At 41.4% G+C, this 26139-nt stretch overlaps 1 protein-coding gene across 6 annotated transcripts in view; it reads right to left on the bottom strand.

Moving 5' to 3' along the window:
* SGCD (sarcoglycan delta) overlaps nucleotides 1-26139 on the bottom strand; it is a 399682-nt gene that overhangs the window by 31240 nt on the left and 342303 nt on the right. For all 6 annotated transcript variants that reach the window (XM_074838563.1, XM_074838562.1, XM_074838560.1 and 3 more), the window contains 3 exons: nucleotides 20353-20440; nucleotides 17966-18085; nucleotides 1604-1676 (listed from right to left, as the gene is read on the bottom strand). In XM_074838563.1, the coding sequence (XP_074694664.1) occupies nucleotides 1604-1676; nucleotides 17966-18085; nucleotides 20353-20440 (281 nt within the window). The remainder of the gene's footprint in view (nucleotides 1-1603; nucleotides 1677-17965; nucleotides 18086-20352; nucleotides 20441-26139) is intronic.

Genomic DNA, 26139 nt, shown 5'->3' with positions numbered 1-26139 from the left:
ATTAAGGCCATTTTAATTCACATTTGTCCCCTCTAATATGACACCCTACACTTACTTGGATTAAATTCCCCTCCCATGTTTAGAAAAGTCCTAGGTAACCATAAACTTGGACCTAAACCTTGCATCTCTTTTGCACTACTGAAAATTGGACCTGGTTTTGTAAGTTATTTAGATGCTGTTGGATATTTTAACCATGATCTTGAATTTTTTTTTTTTTTCTGAAAATGTCACTAAACATGAGCTGTGCCAGAAAGCCTTTGTCACCTGAACCTCACGTACAAGTCCATCCACCCTCTGACTGCTCATTTTCTTGCTCTGCCTGGAGAAACGGAGGGTATGTGTGCTCTGCACCATGGCACCCTGCCCTCCTGGAGCTCCTTCCACCACAGCAAACCCTGGAACTGCCCTGGCAACTGCATGTCAGGCTGAGCAAAGACCCTGTTCTTTTTTTAAAGGAAGTATACCAAGATTGGGAAAACCACAAGGTATGGTTAAAGTCACTGCATGGAGAAAGAGAACAAACTTTCATAACAAACTGAATCACACCACCACTGCACTTGTTGTCTGACATATGATCCCCACAGTGCAAAATGGGAACAATTAGAGTGTTTCTAGAGAGAAACTGAAAGATAGAGGTAGACCCAAGGGAAGGCAGCCAGGATATTATTCATCTTCCATGGTGATCTAGCTGGGCCATAACTATCCCCGGTATCAGAGCAGAGAGAGAGTTAATGAGAGGTCCTCTCCCATCTTGGTGCATCTGCAGTAAATCTGCAGTGCTCATGCACAACTTCAGCTGTCTGAAGATTGCTTCATCTCCAGCAGCTTCCAGGAAAGGAGAGTTTGTAACCCAAGAACTAAGGACAAGGTGTCCTTCTGGAAATTTTTTTCACCTTTTCCCTCTCTCTCTTTTTCTAACAAAGGATAATTAGAGCATTGATGGCAAAGTCCTACAGCCCTCTTGGTCAGAAGATATCAGGAGATTCAGATCATTAGGCCATATGATTAGTCTCTTTTCAGACACTAGTCATCCAAACGAAGCTGTAGTGCTATACCTTTTTTTTTTTTTTTTTTTTAAAAAAATGCCCGGCATTAGCTTGAGGGCAAAGCTGGTTCCCAGGAGCTGTGCTGTTTATTCCCTCCTCATATATTGCTGTCAGCAAGCAGCATCTCTGCGAGTGTCAGCAGTTACATGCATGCACAGCTAGACCCTGTGTAGGTCAGGGAGGGTTTGCATTTCTGCAAGACAGATAATGCTGGAGAGCATTATCCTTTTGCCTGCTGCTACTCCCTGTGATTCAGCATAGACTCCAGTACCTCTCTGCACAACCAGGAAAAGATTTCTCTATTTGGGCCCAGGGCCCAGGGTACGCAGAGCATGTTACAGAGGAGAAACAATACTCTCATGACCCGTGATTGCCTTTAGCTTGCTCATATTACATGTAAACATGGCAGGTCCCTTTTCTTCCATGGCATCCTCTCGGTCATGCCTTTCAAAGTGAATCCCCAAGCTCTTATGCAAAAGCAGAAAAGATGCCCAGCAGTATGCACAACTCCAACAAGGTGCCACTGAGTTACCGTTAAACCATATTCCAACGTTTACCTTAGTTCCTTGAAGGGGTCTGCCCTGACATTGGGAGTTTCTATAGATTTAGGGAACACTGTGCCTTCTGCTCCTGAAATCACAAAACAAAACAGAAGACAAATTGTAAACATCATAAGCTGTTATCAGGGGAGTGATTGTCAAATCATACCTAGGTGCAATTTAACCCATTGCCTGACCCCATTTCTCTATTGCACACATCCCTTCTGTCCCCAGGAAAAGCCAGATCTTGATCATCTGAAATTGGTTGCTTTGATTACAACTGGGATTTGCCTGTAAACTGCACTTCTGGCTGTAAAGGCAGCTGCTTGCACCCCGACTGTGGGAAGTGTTTGCCAACCCAGCTGATGGAGGGAGCTTGGAAAAGATACCCCATTGGTAACCAGGCATCTAATCCAGCTACGTTCCTCATTAATGAACTTGGATGCATGTCATGGCATTATTGCTTTTGCTGGGCTCTGAGAGATACTCAAAGGAGAAAACCAAATTTTGTCTCAATCACAGCAAATGCCTCTCCAGTCAGGCTGTGCTCCTGTCTGGGGAAAAGTAGGGAGGTGTCCACCTGATGAAATGCAGACAAGCAGGCAGCAAACTCTGCTCTAGTTCCAGCCCGACCACTGGTTTGATATGTGACCCAGAAGTCATTTAACTTCTGCTCATTTCCCCCTTCTCTTAGAGATGGTGAGGAAGGCAGCACTATCCCCATTTGCTGACTTTTTAGATTGCAAGCTGTAAACTGCTAGGCAATATGAACAACTTTCCTAAGTTTCAGGCCGTTGCAATCCTCTTCCGTGGCCACCTGCATAGCCCAGGTTGGGCCACTTCACCCAGCCATCCCTACACTGGGTCTGTATTTTGTGACCGAGCCATGCTGTGCCTCTAGGAAGATGTGCTCTCCCCATACCATTGTTTTAAACCAAAGGCAGCCCATGCCATCCTCTGGTAAGCTTTTCCACTAATTGTTCTAATTTAAAAATATGCATCTAATATGAATTGGTCTCACTTCAGCTTTCAGCCACTAAATCTTGTGTCCTCAGGTGCCAGCCAATCAACCCTGCATGATCAGACTCTCCACTTTCTGCAGATAGTTACTGACGGTGACCCAACAACACCAACCTTCTGATTCTCTGAAAAGTTATGGCTTTCTGAATCATTCACTGTGAAGCAGATTTTCTGGACTTCTCATTGCTCTTTTCTGAACCCATTTCACTTTTAAAATACTCTTGGGACACAGGAGTCCCCAAGTGCTGTCACTGGCGCTTTATGCCGTAGAACATAATTTCCTCACTCCCATTGAAACTTCCAATTAGAACACAGATAAGAATGGTAATGTTTTATACACAGCAGTGCACTAGAAATTAACGTTCATGTTCTCTAATATATAGCTGCCTACCCAGTGAGCAAGTATAACCTGTATTCTTAAATTTAGACCTGTATTCTTGTGTTCAGACACATTGTGAACAATCAGTCATTCATTATCTGTAGTCATCACAGCAATTTCAGTGTCAGCATGCAAACAGCACCAGTGGGATTTTTTTATTTCCTTTTTTTTCTTTGATAAAGCTATTGGTGCAAACTACAGATCCTGATGAGACCTTTTACATATACTGTTTGAGATCTCTCCTAACACATGCTTTTATAATTGTTACCTATGTGTAGTCTGGAAGCCACCACTATAGAATAAAAAATGTTCTGAGATGATGCAAAACATATTAATACAACATCCTTCTGTAACTTCTGTTATAAGTGAGAAACACCTGTGGCTTCAATAAGATTACACGTTTTTTGCACTGAAACAAATTAACTAAGCTGTCCCACCATGTTAAAGAACAAAACACAGAATGAAAATAAGCACTCTAACATTTCTAAAAAAAACTCAACTCCTTTTAGACCTAGAGATAAACAAAGTAATCTCAAAGATGATAAAAGCAGTCTAAAGTTTGAAGCTTTATACTTGGGAATTGAAATTGATCCTATGGCACAATACAGATATTTAGCTCTTAACTTTACTATAAGCCTTCATCGTTACAAGCTGTCAAAAGCAGTTGTAACTTGCCAGCCATGAAGGTTATTATTATCAGATCTGTCCTCTCTCAACAGTTTCCAAATGATTTAAGTCTCTGCTTATCCACACAATTGCCTTGGCTATTAGCTTTGCAATGAAACTTAGCAAAAGATGCAGCCTGCACATATCTGCATAATAAACCCGTGATTTTTTGACAGGAGGAAGATGAGGAAGTGCAGCTGGAGAGGTGCATATAGATATTCTTGCACCTTTTCCACCTCCATTGCTTAAATAGTGACCTTATGCTGGTAATTTTAATTCATTTTTACACACTTTAAGTCAGCTACTTCGGTTAAGCAAAGCCCAAAATAACGATCTGCACGTAACCAAAAATGCCTGCAGAATAAGGAGAAAGTTTAACATATTTATAATGACTTGGGGTTTTCCAGGCTTTCATTATTTAATTTAAATGCAGGAAGCAACTTTGGAAACAAAGCCAGTGAAGACTCCAATGCAGTCATTTCAGGAAGGCTGAAAAAAAAAAAAAAAAAAAGTCTGCTATTCCTTTTCTCCATCTCATTTTCCTTTCCCTACACACAGTTCTTAAACTCTCTTTTCCTGTCACCTTTATTCTCAGATCCATGGAAGAGTCCCTTATACACTGGGAACAGGAATGAGATCTCCAAATCCTTCTGTTTCTCTCCTTTGATATGAATTAGGAGTGAACACTACCTGCCTTGATGAGGCTTCCTGCCTTGACAATATCATTTCTTATTCTAAGAACACAAGGTCTCCCCAAGGGCCACCTGTCCCTGTCACCAAGTAGGACATCAGCCACGAGGGGATGCTGAGGGACCCAGACTGGGACATCCCTCCCTTGACTCTGGCTGTCAGTAGCTGAGGGATTCCTTGAGCTGGCTGTGTAACCCAGCAACTGGAGAGACGCTGATAAGCTTTCATCACCTCATCTAATTATCATTTTAAGTGTCAACATTTCTGTAGCAGGGGGCTCACAGATGAGTTAAATACTCTGGAGAAGTTCTTCCTTTGGTTTCAACCTGCTGCCTGATGATTTCACTGGATTCTTGTTCTGCCTTGGACTATGAAAAACAGTAAATGACCACCCTTTTCTTTTTGTGCTACTGGAAATTTTATGGACCTCAAATGTGCCCACTCCCACCAGCCTTCTCTCTTCTATGCTGAAGAGTCTTGGTCTCTGCCTGGGGGACTGGTGGCTCCTGCAGTGCCTCCTGATGGAAACAACTGCCTTGGACATATTCAATTAAACTGGACATTTGTGTCAAAGTCTGGCTCTTGGTCACTATGGAAGTCCCTAGACAGGCTGTGATAGTATCAGTGTTGGATGGTGTTGAAAGTGAAGGCATTAGGCTAGAGGAAGTGACATCATTTAGTGGTTTTACTAAAGGCTTTGGAAAAAAATGGAGGAAAGTTTCAGGGAAGTGTGATGTTGACACTGAACTGGGCTATTCTGGCTCTGCAGAGGAGAACTGGGATGTCATGGAGAAACAAATGTTTGTCCTCAGGAAGTGGAAGGAGAGAGAGAGGGTGAAATTTAAAAATATGAAGTCCAAGGTCATGTGCTTAGAAAGTAGTAAAAATTTCTTCTCCAGGTTGGATGCTTCCAGGATGAGAACATCCCTGGGTAAAGACTGATTGCTACTCATGATTCATGGCAGCAGGACAGGGCCGAAGGGAAGGCAAACATGACATTAAACTGAAAGGCAAGAGGCAAGTCTAACTGGAACATGAAAATAATCACATTATTTTAAGGATCATCAGTGAATCCCTGAACTATTATGTAGCCCCCAGCTCATCCCCAGTGAAGAAAGTATACTGTCATGACTGCATGAACAGAAAAAGTCTATCCTACAAAAGAGGACTGGAAGGACTTGGCTTTTTAGCTTAGCAGCATGATGGCTAAGGAAGGATATGAATGTCGTGTATAAATACATTAGGAGGATAAATAACATGAAGGAAAAAGAACTACTGGCTCTAGGCCAATATCGTCATGAGAGTAAGTGGCAGTAAACTGGTCCCAAATATACTTGGGAAGAAAAGTAAGCATTTTCTAGCCAAAAGAGGAGCAAAAATGGGAGCAGCTTTTCAGTTAGATGGGATGGACAATCTAACAGATTTGACAAATTCATGACTATAAGACGTGGCGTCTCAAAACCAGGGGATAAGATTTGCAGGACCAGAAAGTGCCTTTTATTCTTGCACGCCTCTAGTCTTATTTCCACTGTCCTCTACCTGAGGAATGATGGGTTTTGGCAAACGATATTAAGGCACAGCTCCAACAGTTCAAGACTTAGCTGCTACAATCTTCCTTCTCAATCAAAGCTACTATATCCCCCTTCTCCCTTTACTGAGTATAAAGCAAATATAAAAAAAAAAATATTATTGTACAACACAGCTTCTGCTTCCTGAATTATCTGTTATTAAAACATTTGATATCTACCATGAAAAATGGATAATGTAAAATTTCTATTTCATTGCAAAGTACTGACAATATTTTTTTTTGTCTCATGAGACTGCTGCTGCTAAGGATAACTTACCTGCAAACAGCCAAAGACAGTTATGAGAAAACAATCGTATAATTTGTATTTAAACATACTATACTGTACATCCCTAGGCAATAAATTATTCTTTCTCAGAGTATTATATCAGAGCGACTTCGATTAAAAGCCATACCTACTGATTCCCTCTTCTGACACTGTGTAATTTACCACCGATAAATGTTCATAAACAGTTTGACTGAAAAATCCATAAAGCCATTTCAGCTTTATTTTAAGTTCCATTTAATGTCCCTCAAAAAGGATTTCATCAATGTGTTTCCATTAGCTGGTTCTCTGCCCAATAACTTAATTCCATACAATCAGTCAGGAACTTATAAAGCATATGACAGGATCTACCTAAAGTGTTTTGAGTCACCATAAAGATTCACTCAAAGAGTGTTGTTTTTTTTTTTTCCTTCTAGTGCATAAAGTGTGGGGGCACAAATGTCAAAGACCCCTGTATGTGTTCACTTCATGCAAGAACAAAAATCAAGAGTCCTATGGCGAGGGAACATTTATGGTTCAATGTAAGTGTTTGGGGATTTTTTTTGTTGTTTCTTTCTCTTCTTTCATCTGAGACTCAGAAGAAAGACTGCATGAGAACAGGTATGCCAAATAAGAGTTTGTATTTTCTCTGGCACTAGCAGTTTCATAGAAGCCTACTGCCATATCTGGGAGATAAGCCTGGTTGTGGTTTGGACCACTGCAAGTGAGTTGTTGGAGCAACATCCAGCTTCTGGACCTCCTCTCACCTCCTTCTTCCCATTCTGTACCCACCGTAGGAGTCTCCAGTGCCACTGGTCTGCTGCATCTTCTGAGCAGCTTCAGCTCTTGCACAGGAAGACACTGTCCTTTCCTGCTGCAGAGCATGTGCCTGGCACAGCAATCTGCCCTCACTGTTTCCAACACGGAAATAACAGAAAGAGCCAGCGGGCTGGGCTTTTGGCAGTCATCTTGCTGTACAACATGAATCCAGACATAGCATAAAATAAGGGGTTTTATCCCAGTTTTACACTGAAACAAAGCAGAAGCATCACGTTCTGTATGTGCATGTTGGTCTGCCAGTCTGCTGTTGAAGAGGGCCTTTTGAAGCATTAGCCCTCTTCATCCAAACATGGAGTTGGTTGACCAATCTCACAAGCTTTGTGAGAAAAGACCAAGGCAAAGCCTCTGGCATGGCTGCCATCAACTCCATAGGGGAGAGAGGAGTTACAAATCCCCCAAGAATAGACCAAATCTCAGCTGGAACATGCATCTTAACTAGCAACAAATCCAACCAGAGCAAAGTGAACATCAGCAGTTCAGCTTCCCAAACTGCCTCTTGCTTTCCCTGTGTGCTGCAAAAGTATCTGAGCCACACGGCACTGTCCTGGCACCTTCCCTAGTGCAAAGGCAAGGGCCACCCCTGCTCCTTCTGGCCAGAACTGGGCTCCAGCCATCGTGGCAGGATGCTGATCACGTACCGCTCCCTCTGCACAAAACGTGCTCCAGACTTCTACTGCTATCAGCTGGAAGGGAGCAAAGAAGATCTCAAATGCAATGTGATGAGAGGTATTTTTAGACTAATGATTGATGTTCCTGCTGTCAAGGGTAGGTGGCAATCAGCAGAACAGCACTTGGGGTGAACACAACTTGAAGGAGAGAAATCAGGCTTCCGCTCAGGTGCAGATGCACCTGGTTAACTATTCCCCACTTTCCTTTTCTTTTCTTTCTAGACAACACATTTCTTTCCCACTCTGTGTATTCTTTTAGTAGCAATTCCAGACCCACAGTACACGTTTAGTGTTGTATGTCACTGCTTTATAATGAAATTGGGGTCTCAGAGCCCTGTGATGAACTTGATGATTAAGTTGGCTTAAATGTATCTTCTCTTTAGTGCTCTGCCTTAATGTGGTAATGTGCAAATGAGGGGAGAAGGATTTGCTATGATTTTTACTAGGTAAAGTCAAGAAACAATGTATAGTGTGTTGGTGGTCTCCATAAACTACCTCTATTCCCTCTATTATTGATCAAGACACATTCAGCAATTTGTTCATGAAACACCCATCTGACGAGGTTCTCTCCACTGTAGGTCTCATCAGGGTAATATTTGACAGTCTCAGAAAGGTGTCTGTGCAAACAGATGTCCCGGAAGTAAATTCAATACAATATAGGTAGAAATAATTTGTGCCCGCTTCTTTTAATTCCTAGCTTTAAAAGCCTTATTCACCCTTAATTTATGTTTTTAAATGGATGAACATAGTAATTGCTGTTGCTCCCCTTGAATCCCATCAAATCTGAAATCAATAAGAGCTCCATTTCAGGGCCTAACAGTAATAGTGAGGCTAGGTTAAGCCAGTGCACTGAACAAAAGCCATAAAGCTTCATTCATGTTTCTTTCTAGGATATGATAAAAATAGTTCTTTGCAGAGGACTGTCTGTCTGCCTACCTTCATTGCAAAGTGTTGGGGAGTTGTTCTTTTAAGGGCAATCTATGTAATAAAATCACATGCAGCACCAACAAGGGTGTTTATAATAAAAATGTAACATGATTTGTTTAAAATCTTTTAGATGTTGGCCTTGGACTGTATGCGCATAGGGAGTGAGTCAACCTTTAGGCACTGGGCTCTGCCTGAGTTAGGCCTGATGGGAACAACTTGTGACTCCAGCATGGCCAGCTCTGCCGGGTGGAGGAGCAGCATTTATCTGACTCATAGTCCCAAGAAATAGCCTGGTTTTAAGCTAGAACACTTGCAAACAAGATGAGCTGCAAGCTCTAAGATGAGCATGTGGGTCATTAGTGATGTGTGTGTCTGTAGACACATGTTGACCTTCAACACCCTAGCTTCAGCAGTTGAATGTCTGAGAAATATAAAGGGAATAACAGAAAAGAACAGAAAGGCTTGCATTCAAACAGAAAAGACATACGAAGAAAGGTTGCTATAACTTATGCTGACCTCTAGATATTTCCTTCTTGACTAGTTTTGGGGTGCTTCAACACTTTTTCTGCAGCTCAACAATAGCAAAGTCACTGAATTCCTTTGAAGCGCTTCTTGGCATTCTTGTGCAAAGTTGCAAAGAAACTCAGGAGAGCACCTGAAGTAGGAGTACACAGTGGAAATTTATCAAGGAGAATATTATGTGAGCTTCAAACAGATCAGGCTGTGAAGGCTGGGGAAAACACTTAGGAAATAAAATATAAATCTGCCACACTTTTAAACTTGATTTCAGTGTTTGGTAAGTGTACAGTATGTTTCTTTCATAATCCTTGTGACATTTAATCAATATTAATCTGATGGTGGATGATTCTTCTTTTTCCTTAAAACAGGATTAAGGTAACACAATCTGAACACACATTTCAGCCTGGACTCGAAGCCTATACACTTTACATAAATGCTCTCCTTTTTGCCTGGAATGTACTCTGAAGTAAAAGCAAACACAAGGAAAACTTCTCAGTACATCTCCCTCCCAGCACACGCTGTTCTCTCCAACAAAAGACAAGTTTACAGTCTGGTGAGTGGATTTTGAAAAAGGAGGGCAATGTTAGTTGAATTTGCCATTAAAAGGAACAGACAACAGTGTGTACACCTATTGCCCACGAGGCAGCAAAGCAATCAGAAGTATTCATTCAAGAATTCTATGTTTGTTCAAGATCTGGTCATTTTAATTTCTTCCATTATACAATGGGAAAAAAAAACTATTTGGAAGAAAGCATCCAGAAATCCCACCCCAGCCTCTGGGGAAAAAAACCCCACCCAATTCAACCAAATCATTTTTTCTATATAGTTTTTAATTCTTTGTCACTGCTGATTACAGCTTAAATCACTTCTTCACACTCGATTTTTACATTGATATGGCAATTCGTAACTGAGAGCAAAAAAATAATTTTTTTGTGGCTTTAATCACTGATAGGAAACATATCTTTTTTTCTCTGCTGCTCCTTAATGTTTGTTTTTTTGTTTTTTTTTTTTTGTGTTTTTTTTTTTTTTTTTTTTTTTTTTCCCCAGCACCACAGCTCTGCAATGAGTGCAAAGAAATTTGATGAAATTCTATTGTCATGACTGAATGCTACAGACAGTGGAGGCTGTTTCCAGTCTTGCTAGTGCCAGTGCTAAAACCTGGTATCATCATTTGTCAGTATACTGGTTTTGGCTGGGAAAGAGCTAATTTTTCTTCTTAGTAGCTAGAACAGTGCTGTGTTTTGGATTCAATATAGGATTTGGTATGAGAAGAATGTTGATAATCTACTGATGTTTTTAGTTCTTGCTAAGAACTCAAGGACTTTTCAACTTCCCATGTCCTGCAGGTGCACAAGAAGCTGGGAAGAAACACAGCCAGAACAATGGACCCAAATTGGCCAATGGAATATTCCATATCATACACCATCACGCTCAGTGTATAGATGGGGGTTGGCTGGGAAGCTCACTCTGTCTCTTCTGGGATTGAGGTTTTGGGATTTTCTCTCCTCTGGGATCTCTTGCTGGGAATGGGCTAATTACTAATTTGTATTTTCTATTATTACTATTATGATCATTATTATTTTAATTTTATTTCAATTATTAAATTGTTTTTATCTCAACCTACAAGTCTCCTTACCTTTACCCCTCCAATTACCTCCCCCATCCCTTGGAGCAGGGGAGGGTGAGTAAGTGGATGCATGGTGTTTGGCTGCCAGACAGGTTTAAACCATGACAGTGAGTGTATTTCCCTACTTCCCTCATTTTATTCTCTGTCCCTTTTTTGCAGAACCAATGACTACAAGACAGCTTGGCAATTGCTCCGGGACTGCATTACTTTTACTGTTTAATTACTTATAGGGAGAGCATAGTGAATATTCATAGCTGCTTCCTAAAGAAGTTCATACATCTTCAGCAAAAGGTCAAATGCCTGTCCAAGCCTTGTGAGCAGCGCGGTTGTGGCACGCTCTTTTCTCTTGCTGAGAGCACAGAAGGGAGCTCTGGAGCAGCTACTGCCTCCAGGTGCCTTTGAAGCAGCCTGAGCAAGCAGGAACTCATTTGCAACTGCGTGAACTGGGAAAGGCCTCTGACCCCAGCCTGGTGGTACAGCATTTGCTTCCAGAAAGCCCAGCAAGGTACCCAGCAAGGTACCATGGCCATGCTTTGGCAGCACCAAGGCATTTCTGAGTTAGAGGTTACTTCCTCTCTGCTGCCTTTGTAAAGGAAATGGATCATAGCAGGAAGATGTTTCAGTTTGCTAAGAAATGAGTATTGTAGCAACATTTCTCCTTTGAAAAAGCTACTTACAGACCTGTAGTAAGGACTCATTTTTCAGGAAAACATACAAAATCCACAATACAAATATTCAAGCCTGGCATTTATCCTCAGGCATAAAGTTGCAGCAGACTCAATGGTGAGACCAGAAAGCTCCATTTCCTCTCTGGATCAGGCTTGATTTCAACAGCTGGCTACAAAAGTTGTTCCCTCTGCCACAAACAAATCAGCAAAAGGCCATTTTGAAATCATAATGGCTGCTGTAAAGGGCAACTGTGCATGTCCTGACCCATGAATAATCGCTTCTGAAGAAGGGTGCATGCAGCAAAAATGGGTGGTAATTCCTGGGAGTTGTTAAATTTCTAGCTTACACTACCCTCTGAAATGGCTGGTACCAGTCAAATAGCTTTGTGGATTATTTTAATGAAATATAACTACTTGTGCACTCATTAAACTTACTCTGCTGTAAACATTGCAGCAAACACAAGCTAGAAAGGACATGCCAAGAAGCTACTAAAATTGAGGAAATGTGATCAGAGTCCTTTAACCAGGTTGGCATTGCAGCCACAGTTCTGAAGGTTTCCTCCCAGATCAAGCTAATACAAAGCTCCCTGAAAATGTTTGTAGATGTGAAGATTTAGAGGCAGCTGGGCCAGCTTACATAGACATATTAGTTCAACACATTCATATTAAATCATGTTCTCCTTTTGCCCAAAGTGAAGAACACTGCAAATACTTTTTTATCCCTTCCATGGGTGATAAAACCCATCACTTTGTATTCTGCAAATATAGAGCAGGTTACCCTCTCTGCCCCCAACAACAGAAAACCCCAACCCAAACCCTCTCATTTAGAAGAGCTTTCTATGAGACAATCATGCAGTGATCTCGCTGACTATAAGCTTGGGCTATGTTGCTTTTATCAGTGGTGTTCTTCCACTAAACCTTCTAAAGTCCTTAATATATAGCTCTCATAAATAAAATGCTAGAAAAGTGCCTTGGAATTAATTATTCCAAGCTCATTAATAAACTTGCAGTAACATTTCAACAGCTGACTCTTCAGATGCGTTCCCAGGCACCTGGAGAGAAACTACAACAAAAAATACTCCCAAACTAACATTTCTGAAAGTCTAACCTGTGGCCAGCATTTGAATGCTCCACACAGTTCATCACCCAGAGGGAATGTTACAGTGGAAAAAAGCTACAAGGCAGAAATAGAGCTACTGGCTAATTATTTGAAGGGAGGGCATGCAAGGCGTGGGTGAGATCAAAGGTACATTTTAGCCAGCCATGGTGCTGGGGAGGACGGCAATGCTTGGTGGGTGGGTCACACATCTCCTGCAGAGAAGCTCCTGCTGTCTTTACACTGAGACATGAGAGGATGCCTACGCCACTGTAAATACAGCTATTTTAGTTAGGGTGGGCCACAGGGAAAGACTTTAGCCAAATTTTTATAATTAGGCTATATCAGAAGAAAAGTTTATGCTATGGCAGTATAAATCATAGAATCATGGAACGGTTTGGGTTGAAAGAGACCTTAAATATCATCTAGTTCCAAGCCCCCTGCCATGGGCAGGGACACCTTCCACTAGACCAGGTTGCTCACAGCCCCATCCAACCTGGCCTTGAACAATTCCAGGCAGGGGGCAGCCACAGCTTCTCTGGGCAACCTGTTCTGGTGCCTCACCACCCTCACAGGGAAGAATTTCTTCCTTATATCTAATCTCAATCTACCTTTTTTCAGTTTAAAACCGTTACCCCTCATCCTACCCCTACACTCCCTGATAAAGAGTGTCCGTCCCCCGTGTCCCCCCCCCCCCTTTCCTGTAGCCCCTTTAAGTCCTGGGAGGCCTCTCTAAGGTCTCCCCAGAGCCTTCTCTTCTCCAGGCTGAACACCCCCAACTCTCTCAGCCTGCCCTCCAGCCCCTGATCATCTTCGTGGTCTCCTCTGGACCTGCTCTGGCAGGTCCGTGTCCTTCTGATGCTGGTGTCCCCAGAGCTGGACCCAGCACTGCAGGGGGGGTCTCACAAGAGCAGAGTAGAGGGGGAGAATCCCCTCCCTCAGCCTGCTGGCCACACTTCTCTGGATGCAGCCCAGTCTAAGCAAGAGGCACATTTTCCAGTGACCCAGAGTGGGAGCAATTTGGGAGCAACCCTTGTGTTTTCTTTACAGAAAAGGGACCTTGCAGTTTGATGATTAATCTTATGCTTATTGCAAAGCAAAATGGTAATCTTAAGAATAGTTAAAAAGCGTGGTTGGTTTGTAATGGGACAGCATCCAGCCCATGCAATCCTACCTCCCACGCAAGCCTTCTTCCACCACTCAAAGCCAGGGACTGCAAAAGCCTGTAAGCTGCAGGAATGCGTCTTTTGTGTTTTTATCTCAGCTCACTGCAATGAATGTGGATTCCCAACAATATTTAGCCTTTAAAAAAAATTGGTTAAATCCATCATAAATATTAAACACCAGAGTATACTGGCAAGTTTCCCTGAAAACGAACTTAAAAAAATAATATCCAAAAAAGATGTCAAGGCCCTTGGGAGAACTGACACTGGCATGTCATCAGATGTTGTCTTATAAGGCTAAATTAAGCATCTGACCAGAGTTTAATTTCTCTAAAAACTCATGCTAATTTAAATTCCTTTAGATTTAATTAAAAATGCTTTTCTATAGAGATAATAACATAACTCTATTAATTACTATCAAGTGGCATCTAGAGGGCATATTTAAAAACTAATCTGTAGAATAAATAGAGCTAATTAACAGTCAGAATAATGCTTTATGATTGTCTTTTGTTTATAAATGCTATAATGTTCAATATGCTATTAAATGAAATTGGTAATTAATATATATCAAAGTTACTTTCTAATGTTCTTTTAACAGAAGAGTATTTCTTACACACCATTTTTCAGATGGTCTGAACACACTTCATTTCTGGAGGGAGGGAGGAGGGGGGAAGGAGACCTGCTGCATGACGCACCACGTATAAATTCAATTAGGACCAGCTCATTCATCTCCCATAAAGCGGACCGTATGTGTTCATGAGCCCACGGGGGCCATCCAGCGAGGCATTAGCTTGTGTCTATGTGGTGTTTGCCAAAGAGCACTGCTGACCGTGGCAACGGCCAGCCCAGGGAAGGTTTGCACTTCACCCCACGCACCCCATGAGCAGCACCATGGTGCCGTTTAGCAGGAAGTGAAGTGGAAGATTTTACTTTCAAAATCTAAGCCTTGCAAAACCAGAGTTGTGGTTCTGAGGAATGAGAACAGCTCCAATTTTTGCTGTAGTATCTTTTAAAATACTATGAGGTGTTCAAATACTACAGGAGTGAAGCTTGTAAAAGAAAGGGGTGCTAACAGTGAGGATGTGCTGGTATCCAATCCCACCATGAGTGGAAGAGATAGCCGGGCAACTGCAGGCAGTGGCAGATGAGCTTGGAAGAAAAAGGGCAGACCACATTTGGTATAAAGCTCAGTTTCTGCATGACTTTTCGCAGGCAAACACAAGGTCCTTCTGAGTCATCTGGACCAATGCAGCTGCCGAGCTCCTGGTTGACTTTGAGCAAGGCAGTGGGAACTCGTGCTAGTGTCTGCAAATGGTTGCGTGGATGTTATCAGAACTGACCAGGGCCAAAAGGCTCAGAGGGCGGCCTTTGCCCTGAAACAGAAGTTCCCGTTATCCTCCAATCTCTCCTATGACAACAGGTTTGACTGCATTCACTAAATCAAATAAAATCATTGAAGTACTTTAAATTACATCATGCATGAAAAGCAGAGGGGACCAACTCTGTCTTTCTCTGTCCTTTAATGGTTATAAATCAGAAATAACTCCCCAAAATACAATTAAAATAAAAAGCACTTTTCATTTGGTAATCTGCACTACCCATGCTGTGCAATTTTTTGAAGCACCATCAAACGCAGCACATGTCCTACTTGTATTTGTTTTTAATCCATAATTCTGTGTATTCTTCCCTTTTTAAATGCCTTGTTAATGTTGAAAAATCCTTTAGCTACCCAGAACAGTCGATTTCAAAAAAGGAAACCACCTCTTTTCTCATGACAAGGCTTCAGCATTACTTTGTAGAACAAACTTTCAGAATCAACTTTGAAGAGTGTACAAAGAAAAAAAGTAATTATCATTAACAAGATTAAAAGCTAGCCACAAGCCCAATAACTGCTGCTCTAACCTCTGTGAGATGACTTTCATGCCAGATTGTAGACATACACTTCCTTCTATAACAAGTACGTGTTCAGCAATAACAAGAACAAGTTGAGATTATTTACATAGCGTAGATAGGTGTCAGCAGACACATACCAACAGCACCTGAGATCCTGAACACCAGAAAAATGATCAAAGGAATTTGTCTGTGTACTACAAGTACAAGTAGTTGGACTAGCCTCAAGTGCAGACAAAAACACTGGAAGAAATATGAACATATGGTATAACACTTCCCAGCATGGCAAACAGCCATGGCAAACTCTTTTGGAGATAAAATTAGATTGGGGAAGCAAAACTGGAGAAAAACAAAGCCAAGCATGAACTCTGAAAGCATTTCAGCTCAAGGTCATTGAAATACTTGCCATGTAACATCACCAGTGGTATCATTCTACCTTTTCTTTTCTGATAGATCCTCGTAAGCCAAATAAACTCCGAGAAACACTCAATTGCAGATAAAAATGAAAGTGCACTACAGTGGTTAGCAGTATTTTTGATGCTGTTTGTTCTGGAGACCAAAACCTCAAAATAACCATAAAAAATAATTGCTGGTTTCTCCAAAGTACGAAGTAAACAAAAAGCAGTATTTTTGTAAATATGTAATCTGAAAAGAAGTACTTGAGACTTGTAAGAAAAACTTTCTGTAATTTTTTTGAAGAACCAATGATATAAGTCTCCCTCATTTTAAGGTCCCCAAGAAAACACTTAAAAACTGTTGCTTCCTGACTTCATCTACTCTGCACAAAGACTGTACGATTCATTAGCTCTGAAGGGTGCAGTGTGAAGGGAGATTTGTGGTAGAACATAGATTGTGACAAATGTTCCCAAGCTCTGTAACACTGCAATAATTTTGAATGGTCCTTTTCAAAGTTTTAAGCTCAAAAAGATACTGTTAATTTTGTGAAGTTCAACATTTATCCCATAAAACTCACCTAACTTCGTACAGCTGGTGGCTGAACTAGTCCAGTATGTAACAACAGTGACCTGCAAAGAGCTACAGCTGACCTGTCTACAAACTGGAACCATCTAGAATAGCATGACATCAGGTAATGAAAAATGTTAAGGGTTGGATACAAAGTCCTAGTCATGATGGTTAAGCTCTGAGGGGTTCATTTTAAGCTCCTTTACATTATACATAATACACTAATAATACACTATGTAATATGTAGAAATAATAGTAATTAAAAATACTATATATCATTCTAAGCTCCTTCTTTGATCTCTCTGTTTGTAGGAGCTTACTAGAGAAGTAAGAAACAATTTAGAGCAAACAGATGCACCCAGATCAAGCCATTAGAAAACAGGTATCAGCGCATCCACAGAAACCAGTGGCACTGTTATGTGACTAACTGCTAGCAATATTGAGCTACTCAATCTGGTCTTACATGAAAACATTCACAAGCAAATCTTAGAGTAACCAAAGAGCACGGATTGAAATGGAGAGCAAGAGAATTCAAGTTCCTAAGAGGTAATTTCATATAACTACCAAATACATTTTAAAAATTTACAGTTACCATAACAGTTTCTTTTCTCTAAAAAAAAAAAAAAAGCCAGACAAACAATAAACAACCCCCATTCCCCAAACCCAAAGTGTATCCCCAGTTTTTATTAGGAATTAACGATGTAAAGCTTAGCTGGCAGGACAGCTGGGGAGGCAGATCCTGCACAGGCAAAAGGAGAGCTCAAGCTGCCCTGTCTGTCTCAAAAGGCAGACAGGGAAGTGGTGGCATTGCTGAGGTTGGCCTCTCCTCCTGTGCACAGGACACTTAACCCTACCCTACTGCAGACAGCTCAGAGATGCACAACATGCTCCTGCATGTGGCTAAGCAAAGACAGATAATATAAAGGCCACCAAACTATAGAGATTTAATGTGGGGTCCTAATTCATGTTGACTTTTTCACTGCAGGTCTCCTCCTTGGTGTTTGTTTTGGAATGAAGGAGGAGCTGGTGAAAGTGGTGCGAACAAAAACATGAAGCCTGAGGTCTCCCTGCGACCAGTGACTGCAGTCATGGAAGCTTCCTTAGAGCGATCCCTCACTGTCCTTCACCCCAGACCCAAGAGATAAAGTTGTTCAGTTTCCAAAGCTGCTTTTAAAGCTACTTCACGGAGCCAGACAAACCACTTCCAGGGGAATTTTTTTCTGGAGGGGAAATAACATATTGTGCAAATTAAGAAACCCCTCAGATAGAAACTGCTGGCCATTATCTGCTTGGGGAAGATTCAAAGCAATAAAGACAGCAAAATGCTTTATCTCCAAAAGAAGCTTTCCGCAAGCATAAAGGAAAGTCAGGCAAAGCTATACTAAAATTTGAAGAGGCGCATATTAAAACAGTGATTTAGTGAATAATCTTTTACCTAAAACTCTCAACCTCTCTGCTCCAACCACCACTTCGTTGTCATCTGCAGAAAACAGCAATTTTCCGGAGAGGGTTTTCACCTCAAATTTTTGGCTGTGTGCTTCCACTGCTTGGGGACCTAGAGGGAAGAAAAGATTTAGCACAACCTTTTAGTGAAAAGTATAAGAAAATCGCATAGTAGCTTCATAAATTTAATAAATCCATCTGCTGAGATTGTCCTGATAGCTCTGCAGATACAACCTGCATCTGACGCACCAAACAGGGAGGTCTCTGCTTTTCAGAAGGTGACCTCTCGTTAGATAAGGGCACTGTTTTCTACCCAAATAACAGCCCCTCAATTATTTCTACTTTGTTTTTGTTAATGCTTATGTATGTCATAAAATCACCATTAACTTGGCATAGCTGGGAAATTGTTACAAAAAGACAGACCCACATGTGAAATAGCAATGAATATACCCAGCCATGGTTTGAGAGTATTGGTGCAGCTGTAAGAGGCATCAAGAGTTCCTGAGTCCATTTTGCTTTGACTGATGCTTCAGTGTAAAAGATTCCTGGTTTTCTGCCTGTTAAATATACCTGGATTAAAATATCAGTGTCATGCAGAGTCCAATTTAAAAAAAACAAAACTAAACACCACCACAGGAGCAAATGTTTTCTCCTAGACCATTTCAACCACGTGCAGGCCAAGGCAATGGCAGGGTCTCTCAGAGTTTTTAGATGAGTAAAACTTTCCTTTGTAGCTCTTATTTCAATTCTGCTGCTTCTCCTGCAGACTGCTGTGCACTGCAGTGCTGGAAAGCCTCTGGCAATGTGTTTTGTTGTGGAGCCTGATAAACATCAGCTGCCTGAATAGCAATTCTGTGCAGGTCTGTGGCTCAAAGGCTACAAAGAGCAGGTCCCTTGGTTACTGGACCTAGGCTAAACTTCAGACAAATCACCATCTAGCAGCCCTGTGCAACTCAGTACAAGCAACAGCCTCCCTGGAATATGCTACGGTACAAGGCAGGTGATCAGACTTTGCATTAATTGTGGCTATCTTCACGGCTGGTCTCATTTCTCAAAAGACAAGAGAAATAAGACCTGAAAACCAGTATTTTCTTATAAGCGGTTTCTAACCCCATCTATACCCACGTCTGCCTGCACAGGTCACCTGTACTGGCATCAGGGCACACAAAGAATCGTGTGTATGGTTCTCACTACAGAAAAGTGAGTCTATGCCGAGATCCCTGGAAACACTTAAAAATCTTGTAGCCATTCTGAGAAAATCCAGTACTTTCAAGCTTTAAGTTTCATTTGTATCTTGCTAATTAACTGCCTCCCTACTCATCACTGCAGCACAGACTATGTGGGACCACATCTTCACTTTGCTCTGAAACCAAAGCTGCTGCCAAATGCAGAAACAAGCTCAATAACCTGAACATCACACCAGCAGACGTCACTGACTGCGTCCTCCCAAGCTCTTGTGAAACAGAGATGCTTAAGTGAACCAAATGCCCTCGAAAATATATGGAAAACCAACTAACTAAACACATTCATTCTGAATGTGAGAATCAGGGAGCTTGGGGTTGAATTTATTTCCTTCCTCCAGGCAATTTTCACGCGTGCTGCTTAAATCATTGCTTACTGAAGCTGCATATTTAATTATTTAATACTGTGACTAGAGGCCAAGATGTTATATAAGCAAACCAAACAACCCAGTCTCAAGTAGAAACAACATGCTTATGGATTACTGGCTCTGGCACACAGCAATACTTCTCCTGGTCTCTAGATAAATCTCAATAAATAAATATCTATCTTATATATATATATAATATTACCATATATAATGCATTAGGCTCTTTCAACCCAAATTACACACGCATTCATTCAAAGGCTGCTGTGCACTGGGGATTTATGAAACACCCATTTCCCCATCAAACACACTCATGCTTGGGAGCACGAGAGCATTCTTCATCAGCAGAAGGGCACAGAGAGCTCTAAATTGCAAACGTCCCAACCCAGCCACAGTTAATCTGCAGAGTTCCCAAGATCTCAGTCAAGTTAAAAGTGTCTCGGGAAAAGCCTGTGCCTGTTACAACAGAAATGTCAGCCTGCATATGTTCTTCTTGACCCTGACGTCGTGCAACTAACCTTTCTGTCTCTAGATTGTCTTTCAAATGAAAATGATGGTCTGCTTCGTTATCAGAAAGACCAGCCAGCTGCCTCTCCAGCATGGCTTTCATGTCTCTAGCTTTGTTTCTACAAAGTGGAGCAAAGTTTTCATTTGTACTTCACGAGACACCCGGGCTCCCCTCCTGTGTGCTGTCTAAAGCCAATGCAGCATCCCACAACACACCCACTTTCATCCCTCCTTAATTCTTCCATACAGCCTTTCCCCCTCCTTACCTGTTACAAGGCGAGTAAGGACTTTAGTCTTCTCATTGAGGATGTTCACTGTCACATTTCTGGCAGACTGGAAGTACAGTGGGTTGCCCTGCAACGAGACCATGAAAGCAGGCACATGAGATGGGGATGGCTGCCGGAGACCAGCCTGCTTGAGACACCTGGAGCTTTGCCTAACGCCGCTGGGCTGCTCTTAATGGCCCAAGGTTGGGCGTGTGGTTGAGGTGCAGGCTACCTCAATTTTTATTGTCCAGGATAAAACCAGACTCCACACCTCTGGTCCAGGTAGTGTCCCAGAGACTAACCTTGTTAAAGGGATGGTTAGCTTTATTGCCAGTATAAGCTAACGAACCTGTTATTTTAACATGTGCAGGTGATATGGGACCTGACCTAAGCTTCCCAAAGGTCGTGGTGTTTTGGGAGGCTGGCTGACAGCAGCAGTGCATTTCAGGGTCAAATCTGCAATATTACGCACAGCTTCAGATGACTCCAATGGGTGACTGTGTCTGCCCACCACATGGCCACAGGTGTGAGCTATGCCCAACGGCTGTGAACGAGAAAACCTCATTAACATGTAGAAAGTGCCTTTGATCTCAAATCACTTATGAACCATCCTGCACGTACCACCATCACGTTCCAGACTGGGATGCCAGCTTGGGACCAGACCCATCCATTGGGTTTGGAGATACACAAGACATGAAGTCTTCCCCACTTGACCACACGAATTTCTACCCATTTTTTATTTTTATGCTTCAAATTTACCGCTGAGAGAAGAGCTAGAGCAGCTGTTAACACACAGGAGCCACACAGCTACCTGGCAGCATCCATCTCAGGTATTTCTCCTGCAGAGCGAAGCCAAAGAAAACCCACAGAGAAAACCATCTGGCTCTTTCTGTGTGCAGACACATCCAAGACACCCGGGAACTCGTGTTTTCTACAGGCTGCCCCAGTCCACACGGCTGATTTCTCAGGGGCTATTAGCCACCTATGGCACTAGCACAGGGTGACCCCAACTTAAACCAGCCAAAAATCTAATGTGCAAGGTGGAAATTCACTGTCAGTATCTTTTCATAATGTCTAAAGCAGGCAGCTGATTAAATTCATCCACTAAGGCATAGGATCAGTAGAGGGGATAATATAGCAAGAAAATCAGCAAGGAGTTGAAAATTTTATGTCTATATGCTTCCTCCACCAAAGTCTTTTTCCAGTGTTTCAAAATCTTTACATTAGAAATGAATAATCAGGATGAGGATAGAGGATCATGTAGGTCAGGCATGCTTCCTTGCCTCCTGAATTTACAAGTAATATAACTAATATTTGTATAGATGCCATTTTTCTGGATCATGGCAGAAGGACTAGGTTGTCTGCATATTAAATATAACAGGAGCACAGGAATGCACTCATGGGAGTCCTGTGATGGACTGAAGCTTCAAGGAACACTTCTAGTGATGACTACAGGATTCCCAGCAGTGTTTGCAGAAAACAAACCTCAGAAACTAAAACAAAACCAGCCCCACGTGTGACCAAATATTCACAATAATTACATTTGGTGCCTTAACTATTTGTGCTGCATGCACTCATGGGATCAGCTCTTCAGCAAAAAAGGGGGAAATGGGATTTATTTGATCAATTATAGCTAGACCATTATGGCTACATTCAGACTATTTACAACTAAAAATAATAAAAATAAAGAATTCCAATTAATCATTTCCAGACCTTGGAAAAGTTTCAGAAGCTTTTGGTCTCCTCATACACTAAATGTGGACAAATCATCCTTATATACATACCTCTGTGATGTGTTTGACAGCTTAAGTAATATAGTATACAAAACTGAAATATGATTAATACGTTAGAAGTAAGGAGCAGTGGTAATGACTGGTAATGATTTTGCTATTTTTTATTAATTTTTATTTGTGATCTTCTAGAACCTAGAATGAATGTTGATTACTATTTTATGGTTAACAGCACAGAAAAAAAGATGGCTTTACTTCAATACCCACTTGTTCTGGTGTTAATCCTCCACAGCTCTGAACAGGGACCTGATTTGAACACCCCCAGCAGTAGCAGTTTACTGCTACATTTTCATCTCACACTTACAGATGAAGGATGTTTTTAAAGGCAGATAGCTACAATCTGCATAATCTATAGTCATAGGTGAGACTATAAACACTACAAACAGGCCATATGAAGCACAGAAAGGTCACATTTTTGATTTGCACTATCTGACTTTTGTTTATGGAGTTATGCAAGTAGCTAGAGTGTTTTGAAAAGGCCGGGAAACCCTCTGGTCCAAATTCAGGTAGGAAAAACCATTCAATCACCATGGCTTTGAAACTTTGTCACTGATCTGCGTAACAGGAGATTACACTACAGAAGTACTACAAGATAAGCCAAGTGGATAATATAAAAAGTGTTAATATAAAAAGAGTCACTGAAAAAGTTGCTCTGAAGAAGTCGTACAAGACAAGCTAAAAGCTGCTATCCACCTACAAAAGACTTAAAATATATAATCACATCATGAAACGCTTACCCCAGCACAGTCATCTCATTCACTGATTCAGAGCTCAGATTCATGCACCCTTCAAAAAACTAAATTTCCCTAATGGAAGAGTTATGTTTTTATTGGTCTGCAGGGAAGGAACATTTCAAGCACTTAATGCAATGCCCGCTCTCATTTCCATAATTCTTCTTCCATTAAGAAATGAAAAAGAGCTGAAAAAATTACTCCCTTTTGCTGAAAATTCTGCTGATTTTCTGTCCATCATCTGTTTACAAAGGTATCAACACTGACATCTTTTACACACTGAACATTTAAAAAATGTTTCCTCTGTTGCAAGCTTGGTGATGATGCCAGCTTCCTTCAATCACACAGGAAAAAAAAATAATTAAAGCATTAAAAAATTCTTGAAACAGAAATTATAACTGAAAAGACAGAATCTTTCATTTCTCTTACACTTTCATGTTATCATTACCCAAGATGAAGTATTCTGATGCACATGAGCAAGTGGAAATCTAGATTAATATGGCATCATCACCACAATAAAAATAATTATGTAGTGAAGTAATATTCTCATAAACTGTCATAACACTTGATAGACCTAGAGTTAGAATATCAGCATGCAATAAATAAGCATGTCTAATTATAACACTAAGTATGAGACACACCACATTTCTGAAGTATAATATGCAACAATCCAGTTCTGAATCTTTCTGGATAAAAAATATTAAATACATAAATATATGTTACTCTTGGGATTGATACAAAGAAAATGGAAATGAATGGAAAACTGGATTAAGCATTCTTTTGGGTTTAGAAAAAGTAGGGAAAAGAATCTTTGTCTACTTGTTTCTCTCCAAAAGGTTCAACCCAATTCTTCAGAAAAATACATTTGAGATAAAATGCATCTGGTATCACTGATCACACAAACCCCAACATATTTCACTGCCTGCATGTTATCTGATGTACACAGAAATCTCTTTCTCTGTCATTTGTTCTTCTTCCTCTCATCACAAACACGACAACAAGGTTTCCCTGCACTTCTCTTCGCAAGAGCAGATGCTGTTCCAGCCCACATGCTGCCATGGACTTGCTCTTTATGCCCGGACTTGGCTGTTACGACTTTAACCTCTTTACAACAACCCTCTATTAACTGTGTTGTGTTAGCAGAGTCCCAGTTCATGTCCATCTTAGCCAGCCCACTGCACTGCACTGAACTACAGCCTTTGATTTAATTTCCTATGCAACTCTGCAAATTAAATCAGTGGTCACCTCCTTCCCAACACTATTTTACATTAGTGTTTCTTTCCAGTGGTTCCTTTGATCATTTGGCTGGAGAAACTGAGGTAGACATTGATGGGAGTAGGATGCATTTTCTTCCCTTCTGCGTGTTTTCCCATTTGCTTCTGATTTATTTCAGGATCCCACCCTGCTCTGGGCTGCAGCTCCATTTCTGGGGGCAGGTGAGGCTGGGATCTTTAAGGACTCTTTAGGCTCTTTATCTGCTTCCAGCCCACCATGAATCTACCATTCATGTCTGCAGGATATCCTACGTAGTGAATACGTCATTCTGCCTCTTACTCCACCCCCTCATTAGCAGACCCAATGGCTTAACAATAATGCAAATGTTTGTAGACACACAAAAGAAGTTGGCCACCCTATATATTAAAATGTTAGAGACATGCTGCAGAATAAAGAATGTGAAAAGTGTGAAAATGTGTCAAAACAGTATAGCTTGTTTCTTCACTAAGCAGTGAGGTATCCAGTAAAATATAGAAGACTTTGCAAAAGGTATCGACTGATTGTTTGCTAGGTTAAACACATGGCAAAACAAGCCCTAACAGCTCACTAGCTGTCTTTCTTTGGCTCACTTTGGAAGAGATGCTAAAAACTCCTAGATCAGAGACTAAAACAGAAAAAGCACTTTGACTGACAACCTTAATTTGCAGCTGAAGCAACCCTAACCAGTGCTGTCTTTAAGGAAATTCAATACTTTATCAGATGTCCTTAGACTGTTTAAGGGAATTTTATTAAAAATATTTGGAAATCCTTTTAAATTTTAACAGGCAATTTTAAAATAATGCATCACAGTCACTGTGTTTGTAATTTGGATGGTCGAAAGGAGAAGCTTTGATTTGATCCTGTGGATTCAAAGACTTCACACGGTAAGTGCAAGCAAATCTTGTGGAAATGATGAAAATGGTGAATTTCCTGCAGGCTTGACAAAGTAATGGGAAAAATTAAAATATTAAAGCATAATCCAGGCTGGCAAGGAGCAGTCTATAGAGAAGCCACCCAGAGCACCATTTTCCTGCTCAACTGTACCTCTTACTGACATTACAGAAAGCAAACACTGCTGGACTGTCAGAGGGCAAATGCTTGTTTTCTGTAAAGCAAGCAGCCAGCCCACTGTGAGAGCAAAAGCTCTCCTTCAGCTGGCCTACAGCCACAAGCTTCACTTGCCTGCACCCCTGAGTGCTGTTTTAAGGAGCTGCTGATAGAGGGGAAGTATTCCTGTGGGTTATAACAAATATATTCCTTTCCTGAAGTCCAATCAGTCCTACTATATTAGAAGCTAAATGTGGTAATAGTAATATCAGCAGTGATACTCTCCTGCATTGCATTTTCCATTGGTAGGGACAACTCATAGCTGCACGAGGTAACATTTCACAGTTCTGTCTGGTTTGGAGTGGCAAGTATTCATTGCCCATTAACTGAGACACAAAGCATTAATTTCAGGCACCTGAAACGTCCTTCACCAAGAATGGTAAACTGCTAGCGAAAACCCACAAAAACATCACCTCTGCAGTACTTCCTCATGTAACTGGACCCAGCAGCACACACTGCCTGGGACACAGCGCTGCATGCAAGCTCAGTTTTGCAGTTGTCAGGCATGTCCCCAGACCTACCAGGAAAGATGACTTTTTAACCTTTACTCTGTCATTTTTCGTCAGTTGACACAGACATGCTTAAATTAGTATCCCTGACCCAGTTTTGTATGCTCCTGTATGATTTGCTCAGCATTCAAAGGGAAGCACCAGTAATACCCTTGCTGCATGACACAAAACGCCGAGTTTCCTAACCACAAAGATCTCCAGAACATGCTGTGAGCACACAGTCAAAAAACTCAGACCTGACCCCAAGTGTGTGTTTCTTTCCCCCACTCCTGCCTTCAGAGCAGAAACTCTTCTGGGGAGTGTATGACACTGGAAAAGCTCAGAGCTGACCCTATAAAAGCAGAGAGCTGGGAGTAAACAGTTGAGTAAAAAACTGCAGAATTGGTAACAGATGCT

This window comes from Strix aluco, chromosome 13 (assembly GCF_031877795.1).
Source record: "Strix aluco isolate bStrAlu1 chromosome 13, bStrAlu1.hap1, whole genome shotgun sequence".
Lineage (NCBI taxonomy): Eukaryota > Metazoa > Chordata > Aves > Strigiformes > Strigidae > Strix > Strix aluco.
The sequence above is the reverse complement of the archived record's forward strand: the minus strand, read 5'-3'. Positions and strand labels throughout refer to the sequence as shown.